The 18,153-nt window shown below is 33.4% G+C and overlaps 2 protein-coding genes across 5 annotated transcripts; one reads left to right on the forward strand and one right to left on the reverse strand.

Moving 5' to 3' along the window:
* The first annotated feature begins 247 nt into the window (after positions 1-247).
* On the forward strand, positions 248-9,896 carry LOC114264163 (protein NLP6). Of its 4 annotated transcripts, none has more exons than XR_003629862.2 (6): positions 248-1,497; positions 1,612-2,135; positions 6,168-6,218; positions 6,340-7,414; positions 7,543-8,094; positions 8,212-9,896. XR_003629862.2 is itself a non-coding variant. In XM_028204766.2 (5 exons), exons 1-5 carry the CDS (start codon positions 1,281-1,283, stop codon positions 8,037-8,039), a joined length of 2,364 nt encoding a protein of 787 aa, XP_028060567.2. In that variant the 5' UTR covers positions 248-1,280; the 3' UTR covers positions 8,040-8,183. The 4 variants fall into 4 exon arrangements, 2 of the variants coding, with proteins under 2 accessions (XP_028060567.2, XP_028060568.2); XR_014348612.1 differs by having other exon boundaries at positions 8,564-9,896; XM_028204766.2 differs by lacking the exon at positions 8,212-9,896 and having other exon boundaries at positions 7,543-8,183.
* LOC114264165 (ubiquinol oxidase 2, mitochondrial) lies at positions 8,646-13,044 on the reverse strand. The gene is made up of 4 exons (XM_028204768.2): positions 12,424-13,044; positions 11,235-11,363; positions 9,405-9,893; positions 8,646-9,226 (listed from the first exon to the last, which is right to left on the reverse strand). Exons 1-4 carry the CDS (start codon positions 12,778-12,780, stop codon positions 9,167-9,169), a joined length of 1,035 nt encoding a protein of 344 aa, XP_028060569.1. The 5' UTR covers positions 12,781-13,044; the 3' UTR covers positions 8,646-9,166.
* Between the last annotated feature and the right edge of the window lie 5,109 nt (positions 13,045-18,153).

The following is an 18,153-nucleotide window of genomic DNA, read 5'->3' on the forward strand; positions in this document are numbered from 1 at the left end:
GCAATGATTCATCCCACTAAAAATATCACTACTAATAGCACTAATGCATTAAAAAAGTAAAAAAAAATAAAAAAAAATACAACTCCAAGACCAAAACATCACATCATTAATGGCGGGACCCACTGCCACCTAATTAGTGGGAGCACTAATTAGTGCTCCCAAGCATTTTTCTAAAAATAATAAAAAAAAAAAGGCAGTGCTAGAGGTCTTAAATTCAAGCCCTCCAATTTGTCTCGAATTTCTTTATTTTTTTTTTTAAGGTTGTTAGTATTTATTTTTATTTTTATTTTTAAGGGTGATTATGTGTAGAGATGTGTTAAAAAATTAGACATCAAACACTAACTTATCATACAAAATTATATGAAATTAACAAAATTTAACCAAGAGTCTAATTGATCAGTTAATTTTATCACGCAACTAGTTCAACTTAATTGACTGATCAGTTAGGTTACTGGTTGAAATTTGTTAAATTTATATAATTTTGTACAACGAGTTAGTACAGGATATCTAGTTTTTTTGCACACTCCTACACATAACTACTTAAAAAAAAAAAAAAAAAAACAAAAACAAAAAACAAACCAACATAGCCCAACAAATAAAATAAAAAATATTTAAAAAAAATTATGGAATAACAAATTTTAATTAGCAACCTAACTGATCAGTCAATTTTATCACCCAACCAGTCTAACCCAACTCACTCACTTTATCAAATCATACAGGCTGAGTTAGTGCGCGATATCTAATTTTTTAACACATCCCTACACATAACCACCCTTGCAAAAAGAAAGGAAAATAAAAGAGAGGAATTTTTTTTTTTTAAAAAAAAAAAAATGGAATCCGAGACAAATTCGAGATTTTGAATTCGAGGCCTCAAGCATTATTTAAAAAAAAAAAAGTGATTAATTTTTTTCTTTTAAAGTGTGTGAAAAAAATAGATAAGCAATGTCACTTAAATAAGTTAATAATTTAATAAGTTAGCTTTTTTTTATAATGTTTTAAAAAAAACCTAATAATCACTTTAAAATAAATTGAGTATTATTATTCAAGATTAAAAATTAGATTTAATTTTCAAATTTAATGATATAACAATCAACTAAGATATAAAAATTAATAATTTCTCATATTTTCTGTAATTACCAACTAATAATATCACTCATGCATTATAAAAAATAGACTACATATAATTTTCTAAATAGATTCGATCCATTAACAAAATCACTCTTAGCATCCTACCGAGGGTCCGGACTATTATATAAGAGGATCTGGGGATATCCTCTTATATGAGTGGGACGATGGCCGAGAACCACCAACAGTTCCTCTGGACAAAATACCCTACGGATGATAATATGTTCGGTGATTTCCCTGCCCATTTCAAAATGTATGTGAAGAAGAACCAACTGCTCTGCCAACGTGGATACTTTAACAGAGGCTGGGTTTTTTCGAATCAAGAAGATGACTGTTGCGAACCTCCTCCTCCTCCTCCGGCTCCCTTCTCCTGTGAGTTTCTGTCTCAGTTCCTATTACTGGTCTGATTTTTCTCCAATATCCTCAATTTTCTTACTGTTTGTTTTGTTTTGGATGGAAAATTTTGAAAAAAAATCATTCATACAGTGGAGATAATCGATTTGGAATTAGATACATCGGTTGCTGCTAACCGGGATCTTGTAGAGAAGATAAAATCCGTAATAAAATGGATGGTATTCTCGCCTGGAGAGTTTCTAGTTCAGTTTTGGAAAGCCATAGAAATTGGAGGAAGGCGTTTACTTACAACTCGAGACCAACCTTTTGGTGTTTCTACAATTGAACATGCTGGACTTTGTTCGTACAGGTTGGTATCTCTGGGTTATGAATTTTGCGTGGATGTGGGGGCGACCGATGAAGACGAGCTTGGTCTACTTGGCCGTGTGTTCCGGCATCAACAGCCAGAGTCTACTCCAAATATTGGGTATTACTCATGCAAAGAGTATCCACAGCGTGATCAAGCAATCGTTAACAATATTTCGGGAGCTTTGACTTTGCCCGTGTTTGAGCGTTCTGGAGGACAGCCTTGTGTTGGTGTACTTGAGATTGTTACCGCCGCCAAAGGAAATTATTACTTGCGTGAAATTAAAAACTGGATGCGCAAAGACTTTACGGTTTGTCGCTAATTCCCTAATTGCAGTTATGTTCAATCTCTGTTTTTATAGGCGGCAGATTTTCGTGGACTGGATGGAGTAAATCTGCTTCATTTTTTTTAATTTTTTTTATTTAGTATTTATTTATTCTCTCTCTCTCTTGCCTATTCAATGAATATTTATTTGAATTTTCAATGATGATTTCTATTATTATTATTATTATTATTATTTATTTGTTTTGATGGAGATCAAACTATTAATAATGCTAGGATAACATATATTTTTATGATCGTATGTTTATCACTTTATGTGTCAATATTTTATTATTTTGATAAGTCTCCTCGCTTATGCTTTGGTTCCATTTTACTAATCAATTCATTTAATGGTCCATTAGGGTCAGCCCAAGATTGTTTACCTTTCTGGCTTTTTAAGGTTAAAAAATATTAATTAAATCTTTATATTCAAATTTGTTAACACATATTCTTTATACATTTAATTTTTCTAGTGAGATAGTCAATTTTACGTTTGATCTTTGTTTTTTTTCTATGCGGAAGGAACAATTATATTTATTATTAATTAATAATATTTCATAAATAATGTATGCATTTTGAGAAAGAATTTAGTATTTTAATTTTATATATTATTACATCAGTTGGAATGTTTGCTATATCTGTAAAATTTATTTTAAAACTTTAAGGTCAAGTTTGACATATTTCAAATAATTCATCTTTTTATCTTTTTTCATCACATCACCTCTCTACTTTTTTGCATATCTTTTCGTAAAAAGATAAAAAGTGCACTTATTTAGGTCATCACAAACAACCCCTAAATTATGAAAAAACAATTATTTTTTTAAACTATCAACTTTAAAAATATTAAATAAAAAAATTCAAACATTGTTCTAGATTTGAAATTGATCCAACCTACCATGGATGATTTAATCTACTATGGCTTGGTTTGGGAAGTGGGTTGGCTTTTTGGCTTTTTGGCTTTTTTGGCTATTTTAGCCTGGGCTAAAAAGCTTGGTTTGGGAAGGGCTTTTTGACTTTTTGACTTTTTTGACTTTTTTTATGAGAGAAGAATGTAATAATTATGGGTTGGATGTGATGTTTTGTTTGTTATGGCTAAAATAGCCTATTTTGTTTTTTGTGGCTAAAATAGCCAAAAAAGTCTGAAAACTAACTTGCCAAACAGAGGCATATATCTGTGTATAATAAAATCTCTCACTGCTCTGCAAGACCCAAGAATCAACACAAACATTCAGATTTCAAACAATGGGTCGTGTCAAAAACACAAAAAATCCCATGTAATTCTTCCATATCATGTACTTATCTTTTAGCTATTTTTATTTGGGTTCAATCTTTATCAAGTCAGGAGTTACCTGGTGGATAAAGTGATTTCTTATAGTAAATGATGTTTGGATTCAAGGGTCAATGTGTCAAAAAAACAAAAAATCCCATGTAATTCTTCTATATCATCTACTTATCTTTTAGCTATTTTTATTTGGGTTCAATCTTTGTGAAGTCAGGAGTTACTTGGTGGGTAAAGCGGTTTCTTATAATAAATGTGTTTGGATTCAAGGGTCAATGTTTTCTCAATTCTATACATACGTAGTTAAAAGTGACAGTTTTGGTAGTTCTGTTAAATGGGCTTTTTGTGTTTTCTTATTTTCGTAAAATGGATAAAATATTGTAAAAAAATGACTACTTTGGGTAGTTTTGTCAAATGGGTTTTCACCTTTTTTTGGTAGGGGAAGAGTCGACCGTGGTATACATAAAATAAAAATAATTTGATCTAATATTAAGGGTTTTTTTTTTTGGTCTCAGTGATTCAATTTTACTCCTGAATGATTTTTCAGTCTATTCTATGTTTATGAGTTTTTTTTCCTCCTTAAGTGGTTTTATATTGTTAGCAATAATATTTTTATAATTATAAATCTCAATAATAGGTATTTTTGTTTGAAATGAAAACATTACAAAATATCATATTATTATGCATAAAAAATTCTCCGTATAAAAATTCTATTTATATAATAACATTACTCTTAAACAATGAGACCTTGTGGTCAGTTAATCTTGCTCTTGCCCTTCCCTAATTTTATTGTGTAATCATTTAACATGAATTTTTTAACAACAATTCTCATGGTTTGACAGTGGTAATGAGCTTGTCCACCGTGCTTAACGCCTGAGTTCAACTCTACCCCATAACGGATTATTGGAGTGTCATACCTACTTCTTATGTCTAGAGTACGTTGAAACCTTAGTTTCGGCCCCGATGTAGGTGTGATGTTGGTTACGTTACACGGACTCGGATGTGAGTATTGAGTGATGGTGGATATCTAGGGATCGGACATTTTAAAACTAAAAATTGAGGATATCTGGATATGGATCCAAATAGGGATACATTAAATATTTAATTTTTTAAATATATTTATTATATAAAGATGAGTTAAATATTATTTTTTAAATATATTTATTATTTGTATTGATAATATTGTTAATTTATCTATATAATTTATTTTTTTACTTTTGTTTGACATATATATTATAAATAACAAAAATATAAAAGATAAGGAATAACAAATTATGTTAAAATAAATAAAAAAATAGATAATGTATCTTATAGATTTTATTAGATTTTATTTTTTATTATATATGATTTAATTAGATTTATTATTATATAATTGGTAGGTGAATGCTAGCTGTTTTGACTTTTGACTAGTAGGTGAAAAGGTGAAAGTTTGCTAGCTTGTTGGTGACAACTTTCAAGAGCCAGTACACCTTTTTCTTGAAAGACAAAAGGAATTGCTCTCATTATATTATTTATGATATAATTTACATTATATATTATTTGTGATAAATTATATTATATATGATAAATACCAATTAAAAATAAGAGAGAGAGAAGAAAAGAGAGAAGAGAAGACGGATCAAGAGTGAGAGAAGAAAACAGAGAGAAGGGAGAGAAGAAAACAAAGAGAAGGGAGAGACGAAGTTGATCGAAACAGAGAGAAGAGAGATGAAGTTGATCGAGAGTGAGAGGAGAGAGAGACAGAGAACGATCAAGAGTGAGAGTGAGAGAAGAGAGATAAGAACACAGATCGAGAGAAAAAGAGTGAAGCCCTAATTGCAGTTTTCGTAACCCTTTGGGGTCTTTTTTCAAGAAGAATTTTTTATTGGCCTTAGACAAAGAGGTTTATTAGGGGGGCCTTTGATTAGAAATGTGCTTTTAGGCCTCGTTTGGCAAGAGGCTATTTTAGCCAATTAGCCAAAAAGTTACTAAATTAGCCAAAAAGCCAACAATCCATACCAAAAAGTCAAAGATTCTCTTTTCTATCTACTTTTTGCACATCTTTTCGTAATTAGCCAAAAAGTCATCCCAAACATATAAGTTTTTTTTACTTACCTTTTTAGCCAAATAGCCAAAAAGTTACTAAATTAGCCTGTTCCCAAACGAGGCCTTAGTGTTTATGATTGAGGGCTTTTGACAATGAGATTTTTTGAAAACATGATATGCTTATAGGATTTTAATACAGAATTATGAAAAGAATGATGTGGCAAATATAGCATTTGTGAAATTATGAAAACAATGGCCAGTGTTTTCATTAAATATGAAGAACCACCAGAAATGACATTAAATTTTATATAAGAAATTCTGCTTATACATCATTACCCATTTTGTTTTTTCTTTTTAGATCTCCATGAGAACATTTTTTTTAATGAAATTTTAAATAAGGAGTATATTTTTCTAAGCCTTAGACAAAAAGAGTGAAAACTTGGGACCTTCTAAAGACGGGGCCTAAAGCGACCACTTTGGTCACTTCATGGTTGAGCCGCCCCTAGCACCCAAGTTGATTTTGGACAATTATAATTACCATGGTGGCAAGGCAACCTAAGTTGGTTTGTTAATATCATCCACAACTGTGCTGATTTTTGTTATTTTTTCTTTCATTTAGATTATGCAATATTTAAATGCTTGTTGCAATTTGCAAATATCTTCCAATTTCAAATCTGTCAAGATTTTTCAATTACATTGGTTTCAATTCCCCTGCAGTTTGTAGACCTGAAATATCCAGAAACATGTAAGCAATTGTGTTATAAGCCAGTGAGTGCCACACTATACTATGATTTCAAATACATGTCAAATCTTTCTTTATTATTAGATTTTGTAGGGACTTTGGTCTCACGAATATCTATCTTATTTGTGACAATAATTTGAAAACTAGACCCTGTACAAGGATGAAGCTTTTGAAGCTGCACTGGTTGAAGTGAAAGAGGTGTTGGAACTGGTGTGTAGAACACATTATCTACCTTTGGCTCAGATTTGGATCCTGTGCAGGCTTTGCCATCCTATAGGCATCGGTGGTAGCTTTAATGTAAGCTGCAGGGAACATCTGGTGTCTGAAAGGGATACATGTTTTCATATGGACAAAGATAAGTTTCATTTCTCACATGCATGTTCTTTGCATACGCTACAAAAGGGACAGGGGGTTGTTGGGAGGGCATTTGCATCTCATAATTTGGTCTTCTGCAAAGATATTACTCAGTTCAACATAACTGAGTATCCCTTGGCACACTACGCACGTGAGTGTAGCTTCACGGGTTGTTTTGCAATTTGCTTGCAAGAAAGTTATACTGGAGACAATGTCATCGTGCTAGAATTCTTTTTGCCCCCAAGCTACACTGAAGGTGGTGGGGATCCGAGGTTCATCTTGTTTTTGTTAGTAGCAACGATGAGGCACCATTTAAAAAGTTTTAAGGTTGCTTCAGGAGAAGAACTAGGAGATGCATTATCTGTTGAAGTTATTGATTTTTCAAAGGATGATAAACTCGATCATTTTCAAATACCCCAAATTGCAAGATCTCCAGATGGGATAGAGAATGGATTGGAGGTGGTGTGCCTAGGTTTATCATATCAACAATGGCTACAAGTGGATGCTATAGACATTGGAAACAATGTTTTTAGTAACACAGAAATAAACATTGCTGCTGCAACCTCCTCATGGCAAAAATGCATAACTCATCAAATACCCCAAATTGCAAGATCTCCAGATCGGATAGAGAATGGAGGGGAGTTGGCATCATATCAACAATTACTACAAGTGGATGCTATAGACACTGGAAACAACGTTTTTAATAGCACAGAAATAAACAAGATTGCTGCTGCAACTTCCTCACAGCAAAAATGCATAACTCATCCGTCCAAAAGACAATGCAGAAAAGCTGGAATTCCAATTAGTTTCGAGGACATCCAAAAACGTTTTGGAATGAAACTTGATGATGCTGCAGAAAGCCTTGGTGGTAAGTTTATGTACTTGGGGAAAAATCAATTACTTTTGTTGGCAGTAGCAAACAAAAAGTATATATATATTTTTTTAATTTTTTTTCTTCTACTTGGATTATTTGGATTTGGATTGTTCATTTTGTAGTTAGTCGATCTACATTGAAACGCGTCTGCCGGGAATATAATATATCATGGTGGTCACCTAGAAAGAGAACCAAGGATAACGGCTCTCTTTCCAAAAAAATTGTCCAAGGTGCTGCTGAGGGTCAGATCCGAGAATCTAGTCAATCCCCATTTTCTGATCCACCTCATAAGCAAGACTTGGCTATTGCTGCTCTTACAAAGCCGTATTTTATGGAAGCGCAAGATACAAGTACTGTAACTATAAAGGCAAAATATGGAGAGTATTTTATTAAGTTTCAGCTACCTGTGCTGTCGGGAATGGTAGAGTTTCAACAAGAAGTGACAAAGAGGCTGAACTGGATGGCTGGAACTTACAATGTCAAGTATCAAGATGATGACAATGATTGGATTTCAGTATCTTGCGATGAGGACCTACGGTATTATATTTGTAACTCCAGATCACAGGGGAGGAATCCAGTCACATTCTCACTTCAACCAATTACTAGTTGCCCACCTTGACTTCTCGTTGAGCATTCCCCCGTTCCTCACTTTAGCTGCATCTGCAATTTCCAAGGTTCTTATGTTATATGTTTGTTACAAGTTTGTGTCAAATTTTTATTGCATGTTGTTGTTTAATTAATTGGATTGAGCTGTTTTGATGTATTGATATTTCAAATTATTTTTCATGCAGAACCAACTGGCTAGGGACAGCTGGTAACAATATTGTATTAGTAATACCTTTTATCTATGCTTTTATGTACATGCCACACATCATTAATGAAAAATAAAAGCATAGATACAAGATATTACTCATACAATATATACATGAATGTTGTAGCAAAAAAAAAATCTCTAAAATTCTCTCCCTCTCTGTTTCGTGGAGATCACTGCTCAAGCCCTAACTAGCTTTACCATTCTCTCACAATATTATTTCTTTCCCTCCCTCTGTTCTATCTCAAAATAGAGATCGTCACCGACGTCCCTACTAACTCTACAACAATTTCAGATGATAATTGCAACAAACTGGATTTACATGTCTGCAGATTGCCTAAAGCAAATTCTTTATTGGAGTTCAGTGTAGTTCACCTGAAATCACGCCATTAGCACGACAAAAGCTTGAGGATCTATACAAAACTTGGGGCTTTAATTAGATTACACAACTTACGGCCATGAAAAAGAAAAAAGGGTAAGCCTTCTCTATCACGGTTTTACTCATCCACCAAAAGGGTAAATATGTAAACAAACCATACTTACAGTTCAATTAAGATCAAGCCCACATCAAATTCGCTAAATGCTATACAACCCATGTTTGCTACACAAACGATTGTTGAATTTAGCTCACGCATGTAGTGTGTGCCACTCTTACACTCTTACACAGAGAGAGAGAGAGAGAGAGAGAGGAGCTTCAAGTATACCATTCACAAGGAGATAGCTTGTATTAATGAACTACATTATCACCTATGATTATGAACTCCAAGAAGAGAACAGAGGCAAAAGTTCAGAAGCAGGCACACGAAAATATGGACACCAATATGTCTACACAACTGACTTCATTGTGTCTTATTAATATGGATTGAAGAAAGATACTTTCGAACTTTATAGTATCACAGCTCAACATGTCCTTCATTAATCGGATTTCTGATCCTTCAGTGATACCCAAGCGGGGCTGGAGCTTCCTTCAGTTCGTGTCCTTGATAGTGTATGTCCTGCAATTCAATCCAATAAACCATTAATTGCTATCTAAACTAAGCATAAGAACATGAAAAATGCAAGGTTTAGCTTCTCTCCAGTAACCAAACGGTCTAGTCCAGCGCTTTCTCCCACAAGGGTTGGACAATCCAGTCATTGAAGAGAAGCATATGCCAAAAAGGAGAAGATCATTACTGATGCAAAGTGGTTAACATCACGGTGATGAGCCTCGTCTGCTCTTACAACCATGACCACATCACGGAGAGTGGAGTTAGGTGGCAGCTGCCAGTAATCAATGGCGATTGCCGGAGCTGGGACATTCTCAATGTTCCCCTCGTCCAACTCCTTCAGGAACTCGGTGTAGGAATGAATTGCCTCCTCTTCCAAGTACCCAACCACACGGTGAGCCAGTTTTGGTGAAATGAGGTATGCCAAGAAGTAAGCATTGAAGAAAACCCCCTGGACTGTGAAGACAAGGGCACGCTCGTACCATCGAGGCTTGGCTACCTCCATGAAGGTCATGAGGTGCATCCGTTCGTTTTCTGCTTCATCCAACAATGTCTTGATCCAACCACCGCTGTGCTCAAACCGCCTCAATGACTTGCAGTGCAATAGCATCCCTCCAACCATGCCGGGGACAGCAGCCACAGTTTCTAGCATCATTGCACGACATCCATATCGTCTCTGTTTTATACAGTGCACATATTTAGATCACAAATTTTGATCCTTCTTTAAAAAAAAAAAAAATAATCACTATGTTTGGTGGTTGTTTTTCAAACTCAATTTTTTGAAAATTTTAGAGTATTTGTTTGGTTATTCCGAAAATTGAGTTCACTTTTCAAAATGATATGTTGAGGAATTTAAGGAGAGAGACAATTTTGAATATATATATGTTGAGGACTTTTCAAATTGAAGTTTCTCTCCAATTTAAGGAGAGAGACAATTTTGAAAAAAAAAATTGTCACATGAAAAGGTACTTTCATCTTGTATATATATATATATATATGTACATACTATATATGTATGAAAACATAATTTGATATGTAGCCATTTATGGTTACATATCTTACGATTAAATGTGTGATTTTATCATAAAATTTCCACTTATTTCAACTAAAGAATTAAATTTTTCCAAATTGTCATTAAAAAATTTCCTTCATAGAATTAAATTTTCATAAATGTTATGCAGAAAATTTTGTAAATCGTAAATTTAAACATAAATTTATGATTTTGTAAATATATTTAAACATAAAGTTACAATTTTTTTTAATGCCAATTTGTAAAAAAAAAAAAAAAAAATTATGTTTTCTAAAAATTTGTAAATAAATTTACATTTTCTGAAAATTTGTAAATAAATTTCCAAAAATTTCGATTTTTTTAAATTAAATTTGTAAATAAATTTTCTGTAAAACATTTATGAAAATTTAATTCTACGAAAGAAATTTTTAATGCCAATTTGGAAAAAAAAATTACGTTTTTTGTGATTGAAATGAGTGGAATGATAAAGTCACACAGTTAATGGTAGAATATGTACTCATAAATAGATATATACCAAATTATGCTTTCATACATATGTAGCATGTACATATATATATATATATATATATATATATATATATAAAATTAAAATGAGAGCATTTTTTGATGTGACAAATTTTTTTTTAAAAATTGTCTCTCTTTTTAAATTTGAGGGAAATTTGAAATTGCAATGATGCATCTTTTTGAAAACCAAACAAAGATTTTTTTTCCAAAATAGAGTTTTCAAATCACTTCTTGAAAAAAAATTTCAAAAAAATGGAACCAAATATAGTGAATTTTTTTTTTTTTTCTGAAAAAATAGTAAACAAGTCCACATTTTAGAGCCAGTGATGTGTTTAGAAAGTAGGCCTAGTTTTTTGGCTTAAATAAATACTCTTTTTTTTCTTCACTTCTAGACAAATCATAATATTAACAATCCTGTAAAGACATATCTACTACAGAAAACAAATAATAAATTGAGAGAATTTATTGCATTATCTTACATACCTGAAAAAATATATCGGTAGGGTATCTAAGAGACTTCACGGTCCAAAAAGCAACTTTGTCCAAGAACGTTACAGGGACATGGTGTTTCTTCAGATCAATTGACAGGTCCGCCTTGTAGGTCTCCCATGGCTTCCATCAATTCCATTAAAAACCCAACATCAACACCCATGTAAATAACACCATCAAATTAAATCCACATATTTGGTTACATAACAACTCAAAAGAGGCCCTGTGGTGGTAAGAAATAAGGGATCTTCATTTAAATTTAGTTGTAGTTTTTTTTTTTTTATTAACAAGTGACATTAAATACGTATGAACAAAATAATCTCATATATTTAAAGTGGCCAAATTAAGTTTGGGAAGGCCTTAACATAAGATTTATATATATGTATATATATAAATTTAAAACTAAAACTTTAAACAATAAAAGCGTGCCTCCTCAAATTTTTTTGTGAGAATATACAGGAATTTTAGAGAATGTTTTGGTGATAGAAAATTGTTTGCAGGTTTCAAAAATAAATAAAAACTATCTATAAATAAAATTATCAAGTCTAATTACACTTTTCACTCAAGGTTTCATTTCAGTCCATTATGTTTCAACTTTCACTTAAATTGTTAAATGATGGGGTGGGGTGATAGAAGAATCAAACTGAAACCTGAACTTTGAAGACTTATTATTGCAATTAAAAGGTGAAAAGTTAGAGAAGAATTCAAATGAAAATAGAAAGGTGACAAATTAATAAAATATAGCCATTAAAATGTGTAGTGAAAATCTTAAAAAAAAAATTAAATAATACATCTTGTTCGGTTGATTGAGTTTTCAAAAAAAAAAAAAAAAAAAAAAAATATTTTTTCCAAAAAAAAAACTCATGAAAAATAGTACTCATCATATTCATTCATGAGTTTTTTTTTTTGGGCCAATTTTTTTTTAATTTAAATTTTTTTTTGGTGTTTATTTTTTCAAAATAATTCTAATTTTTAATAAAAATAAATTTTGAAAACTTAATCAAATAAAATGAATAACTTTATTTATTTATTTATTTTTAAACTCATAACCTAAGTAAATTTGAGATATGTGGGATCACATGTCTAGCAAAATAAGAATTCAAAGCTTAAATTTACCTAAAAACTTGTATCACAACAATGAAAATGATATACTACTACTAGTACTATAAAAACGAATGCTTACCTTAAAGCAGGTCCAGCGCCACTCGGTACCATCCTCCTTGGTAACCTTCGCCGGCGAAACGCCCCAGTAACTCACTATCGCCTTATCGCCGCCGCTGACACCACCGGCCGAGCCCATCTCCACCTGCTTCTCCTCCGTTTTCTTCTTCTCATCCAAAGCCACCGTACTACAATTCCTCACACCCATCACCGGAAATCTGACCCACATCCTCTCCGCCCCCTTACCCTGATTCACATGAAAGAATCCAGCGGAGGCGGTGGCGGCCAACTCTCTCGCCGCCGTGGAGAAGAACAACCTCGGAGCCGCATGACCCACCAACACAGACCGGACCACCCTAGTCGCACGGCGACTCATCATCGTCGCTGGTTCGTCAAACCCAAAAAAAGGAGATCGAAATTCAGGAAACGCGAGAAGTTTGGTATGAAATTTTTTTTTCCAAGAAAAGCTTTGTTTGTGTGTGCTCTGTATTGTGGTTTGTTTTTTGGGTTTTGTAGGGTTTAAGCGAGGTTTTATTTATGCTGTGTGGTGGGTCATGTTTGCCCATATGGTATTAACCATGGTTAGATGTGTGGTTAGCCACATGTGCATGACATTGGTTAGGCCTGTATGGTTGGGCCACTCAAAAATGTAATAATTGTATAGAAATATATAAAATTATATTAAAATTTTTAATTTTTTTGATATTAAGGTACAAGTTCTTTTTAAATTGAAAAATGGTATGCTTATAAAATTTGTATGCATAATTCATGATATGACATCTATCAAATTATAAGGATAATTATTACAACAATGCTAGAGGGCACAATTTTTGTGGCCACAATGGCTCAAAGCTACCAAAACGACGTCGTTTTGGCATGTTTTACACCCAAAACGACGTCGTTTTGACAGTTTTGAGTCATTGTGGCCACAAAAATAGTGGCCCTCAAACATTTTCCTAATTATTATGAGTGTTTTTATTAAAAATAAAAGGATCATAATAAATTATATTATTTTCTATGAAAATTTTATATAAAAATTATGATTATTGGTTATTTTGGGAAGTAAATTAAAAATTATATTTTTTTTAAAAAAAAATATGTAAAAAACTAAAGAGATGATATGACTCAAAAGAGATTAAAAACATAAACAAATCCCTACTCCATAAGAGACTTTTTTAAATTGGTCATGTACTCTTTTGAATTATGTTTGATTTGGTGGTAAACTTTAATGGACTGCTTATAATGTCTAGTGTTGTTTATTTATTTTCGTGGAAAATGAGTATAGAGACTTAGGCCTAATTTGGGAAGACTAAATAAGTGTATTTTTTGACTTTTTATGAAATATAGGTTGAGTTTGGGTTGGGTTTGAAGTGATGTGCTAGAGAGGTGATGTGACTTAAATAAGATGATGTGACTTAAATAGGATAGTGACTTTTTGACTTTTTATCTTTTTTCAATCATGCCAAACTAGGCCTTAGAAAATGACTAAAATATCCCAGGGTCAGCCCAACCTTTAGGCCTATTTTGGCATTTAGGTCAAAAGTTAGTTTTTTATTTTTTAATTTTTTTTAATTATATCACTTTTTTATTTTTTTTGTACATTTTTTTTTTTAAAGAAAAGTTAAAAAATTAACTTTTAACCTATTCATCAAAATAGGCCAAAATGCTTATTTTGAAGGTTTAGGGGATGGTTTGATTTATGTGTTGTGTATGTATGTGCATATGTGGTATTAACCATGGTTAAATGTGTGATTAAGGAGTTGTTGGAGATGATCTAAATAAGTATACTTTTTAACTTTTTATGAAATATGGATTGGGTATGGGTTAGATTTGAAGTGATATAGTAAAGATGTGATATGACTTAAATAAGATAATAAATTTTTAATTTTTAATTTTTTTTGATTTATGCCAAACAGGGCCTAAGTTAAACTCATATGATGTGGATGAATCTGTTAAAAAAAAACACCAAGTATCCTCTAGAGTAAAATTTTCCTAAAGTTTCCTAGAGTGCTATATTGTGTGGTTGAGATTTACTGGCAAGTCACATCAGAAAAATTGATGTGACTTGCTAGTAAATCTCAACCACACAATATAGCACTTTAAAAAACTTTAGGGAAAAATCACTCTAGAGGATCGTTGCTAAAAAAAAATGTGATGCGCATGAGGTTGGTTGGCAAGGCGGTGGAGTTATCAGCCTAATGTGATGATGTAGACAATTTGACTAACGCTTCGGCCAGCTTATTTTTTATTTTTTTATGAATTGGTAAAAACGTCCTAAGCTTACAAAGAAGAGGAATTGTTCTTCTAAATTTGGTCATTAAAATCGTTTTGGTTACTTCTGATGGAAACTTTATTAATGAACGTCTCTAGTGTATTCTAGAGATTTATAAAATTACTAAAATGTCTCAAATCTAGATTACCAAATTATTAAAATAAATCCAAGAAAATAACATATTATATTGTCATTTTCATAAGGTCAACAATCAATTAGCAAAATATGAAACTCAAACCACAAATCAAGTGATTTTTTGGATGTTCCTTTCTTTTTCTTTTTCTTTTTTATTTTTTAAATTTTGTAAATTAATTATAATGTTTAGACTAAGCTAAAAAGAAATTAAAAGATTAGTTGGGAGTTCAAATCCAATTCAATCCCTTATATCTTTGAGAAAAAAGTCTGGAACTCTAATTTTTATCATGAAAATTGCTAAGAAAGTCTGTAGATGGTAAGATGGAAATATAATGTTACACCTAGAATAAATCTGATCTGTACATTTTAAATTATTTATAATTTTTTAAGTATTTTTTTTATAAATATATTATATTTAACCTCAAATTTCTCAAACCTAACTTGTGATTAAAAAAATATTTGTTAACCATTGTAATAATATACCCTAAGAACAACCACATAAATTAGGCATTAGAGGCGTGTGTCATTTTTTACGACAGAAGAGGCAGTTTGATAATTGAAATGTGTGCAAGCAATCAAAGTAATCAATTCCATTTTCTTGGGGGCCAAGTTTAGGAACGTTGCGTGAGGTCCACGACTTGGTCTATGTTCACGGAAGCACTTTCCCCCAGTCAACTTTCTCATTTGTTTTTCTATATTTAATTTTTTGCACCAAGTCGAAAATTTAATTTGGAATGTTCCAGGGGGGTGCCCATAATTCTTTCCTTTTTGTCATTTAGAATTTTATTAAAGAAATTTAAAATATTAATAATTTTTTATAAAAAAAATCTATCATAAAAATATATAATCAATTTAAATTTTATTCATTAATAAGACATTTCAAAAAAATTATATATACTCAATAATATTGCAGCATGCACTCCACATATATAATGAATTTAAATCATTAATTAATTTTTCCAAATAAAAAACTAAATAAAAATTGTGAGGGTGTGGAATGCTATTCACTTAAGCATAAAACTATACGTATCCATTAATATATTAATTAGTATACTAATAAATAATATGATATAATTTTAAAAGTTTTGATTCTTCGTAATTTGTATTGTTAGTGTAAATATAATATAACTAGCCGTCATTCATTTGTAACATAACGTATAATGTTTATTATTTCTTTATTTCTGTTTTCGGTGGTGCAACATCCTATGTACAACACACCTCTCTATAAAAGAGAGTGAGTTTGCTTCTATTTGATATACTGAATATACAACACACTTCATTCAGTCTCTCTCTCTCTCTCCCTCTCACTATCAAACTTACATGGTATCAGAGCCCAGTTCTCCACTCCTGGCATTTTCTATTTTGGTGTTTAGTCCCGTACACAGTGGCATTATACCATCTTGCTCGGAATCACCTCACGATTCCAACGGCACCACCCCCATCACTAGACTCGCCATCACATGCCGCCTCTGTGTTCGACGCGTCCCAGCTTCCGCCGCCACTCTCACACGTACCCTCACACACCCCTCTGTTGCTTGCTCAGGTCAGCATCTGACGTCAGCCCTGCGCTTGCGTACGCCGCATCTACTTCCGTGCACTCCGCATGCGCCGTTCTGCTTCTGTGCGCCCCGTGTGCGTCGTTCTGCTTCCGTGCTACGGTGCGCCACGAGCCCTTCTTGCTATTGTGCGTCGCTGACATCACTTCCCTTCTGCTGACATCATCTCTTCACATCAGCCCTTTTCCCAACTAATTTCAACCTTCCGAACTCACTGGTACGCTCTGTTTTACCAAATTTTGCTCTTACAGGCCTGCTCTTATATATTTAGTCATATTCCACTTTCAATATGGATCGCCATGATGTCTCTCATCCAATTTCTGTTCTTCTTAATGGTTCCAATTATGTACTATGGGCCCAAGTCATGTCTTCCTTTCTTAAATGACGGAAACTTTGGCGTATTATCATCGGGGATGTGACCAAACCGGTCAAAGAGACCGCTGAATCCACCGCCACATATACAGACCGACTTGATGATTGGGACAGTAAAAACTACCAGATCATTACTTGGCTTCGGAACACTTCTGTTCCCTCTATTAGTCTTCAGTTTGGTCGTTTTCAACTTGACTCTGTTTCCAATCTTGCTAAAGACATTTGGGTTTTTTTGAGAGATCGATACCAGACTATCGGTCTTGCCTATCAGTATTAACTTCAGAGCTAACTTCATCGCATGTGCCCAGAATCCAGTCAGTCTATTAATGACTTTCTATCTCAAATGTATTCTGTTTGGGACCAGCTTGCTCTGCTTCAATCCCATGAACACACCAAGCTTGAATCTTGTTCTCGTCTTTGCTGCTTTCTTGGATATGTGATTGAACATAAAGGCTTTTGCTGTTGGGATTCTCTCTCTAAGCGTCTTCGTATCTCCCGGTATGTAGTTTTCTGGGAGCACAAAATGTTTTCCTCTCTCTCCTCATTTCACTTACCCGCACTCTCCACTCCGGTCATCTTTACTAATCCTTCCCTAGATCTCTTCTCTACTAACTTTGATACAGGTTCCTCCTTCATCGAGACGCCTTTGTTGATCCCTGATCCCGGCCAGACTGTTTTCCCTGATGGTCCGCCTCTCCTTGCCTTTTCTGATCTGTCTCCTGCTTCTTCGCCAACTCTCTCTCCTACCGATCCTCCCACGGGCCGGCCGCACCGGGTAACTCAACCACCTATTCATCTTCGTGATTATATTGTTGGGTTTGCTACTTTTTCTACTTATGAACCTACCTCCTATCGTGAGGCTTGTACTAATCCTCTTTGGCAACAAGCTATGACTGATGAATTTCAGGCTTCGGACAAAACTCATACTTGGGATGTTGTTGATCTTCTTCCTTGCAAGACTGCAATTGGCTGCAAATGGGTCTACAAAATCAAGACTCATTCTAATGGCTCTATCGAGAGCTACAAAGCTCGTCTTGTTGCCAAGGGTTTCAACTAGGAATATGGCATTGATTATAAGGATACCTTCTCCCTTGTTGCTCGACTTATCTCTGTTCGTAGTTTGCTTGTTGTTACTGCTGCTCGGCACTGGGAACTCTTTCAGATGGATGTCAAGAATGCCTTCCTTAATGGTAATCTTCTTGAGGAGGTCTACATGCAACCTCCACTTGGGTCTACTTATCCTACTCATAAGGTTTGCAAACTACAGCGTGCCCTCTATGGTCTCAAGCAAGCACCCCACGCTTGATTTGCTAAGTTCAGTTCTATCATTCATGACTTCGGGTTCACCTCTAGCTCCTATGACTCTGCTTTATTTATATGGACTACTCCTCAGGGTACCACTTTTCTCCTTTCTTTA

This window comes from Camellia sinensis, chromosome 13, assembly GCF_055761805.1.
Source record: "Camellia sinensis isolate YWXY chromosome 13, ASM5576180v1, whole genome shotgun sequence".
In the NCBI taxonomy this organism is placed as follows: Eukaryota; Viridiplantae; Streptophyta; class Magnoliopsida; order Ericales; family Theaceae; genus Camellia; species Camellia sinensis.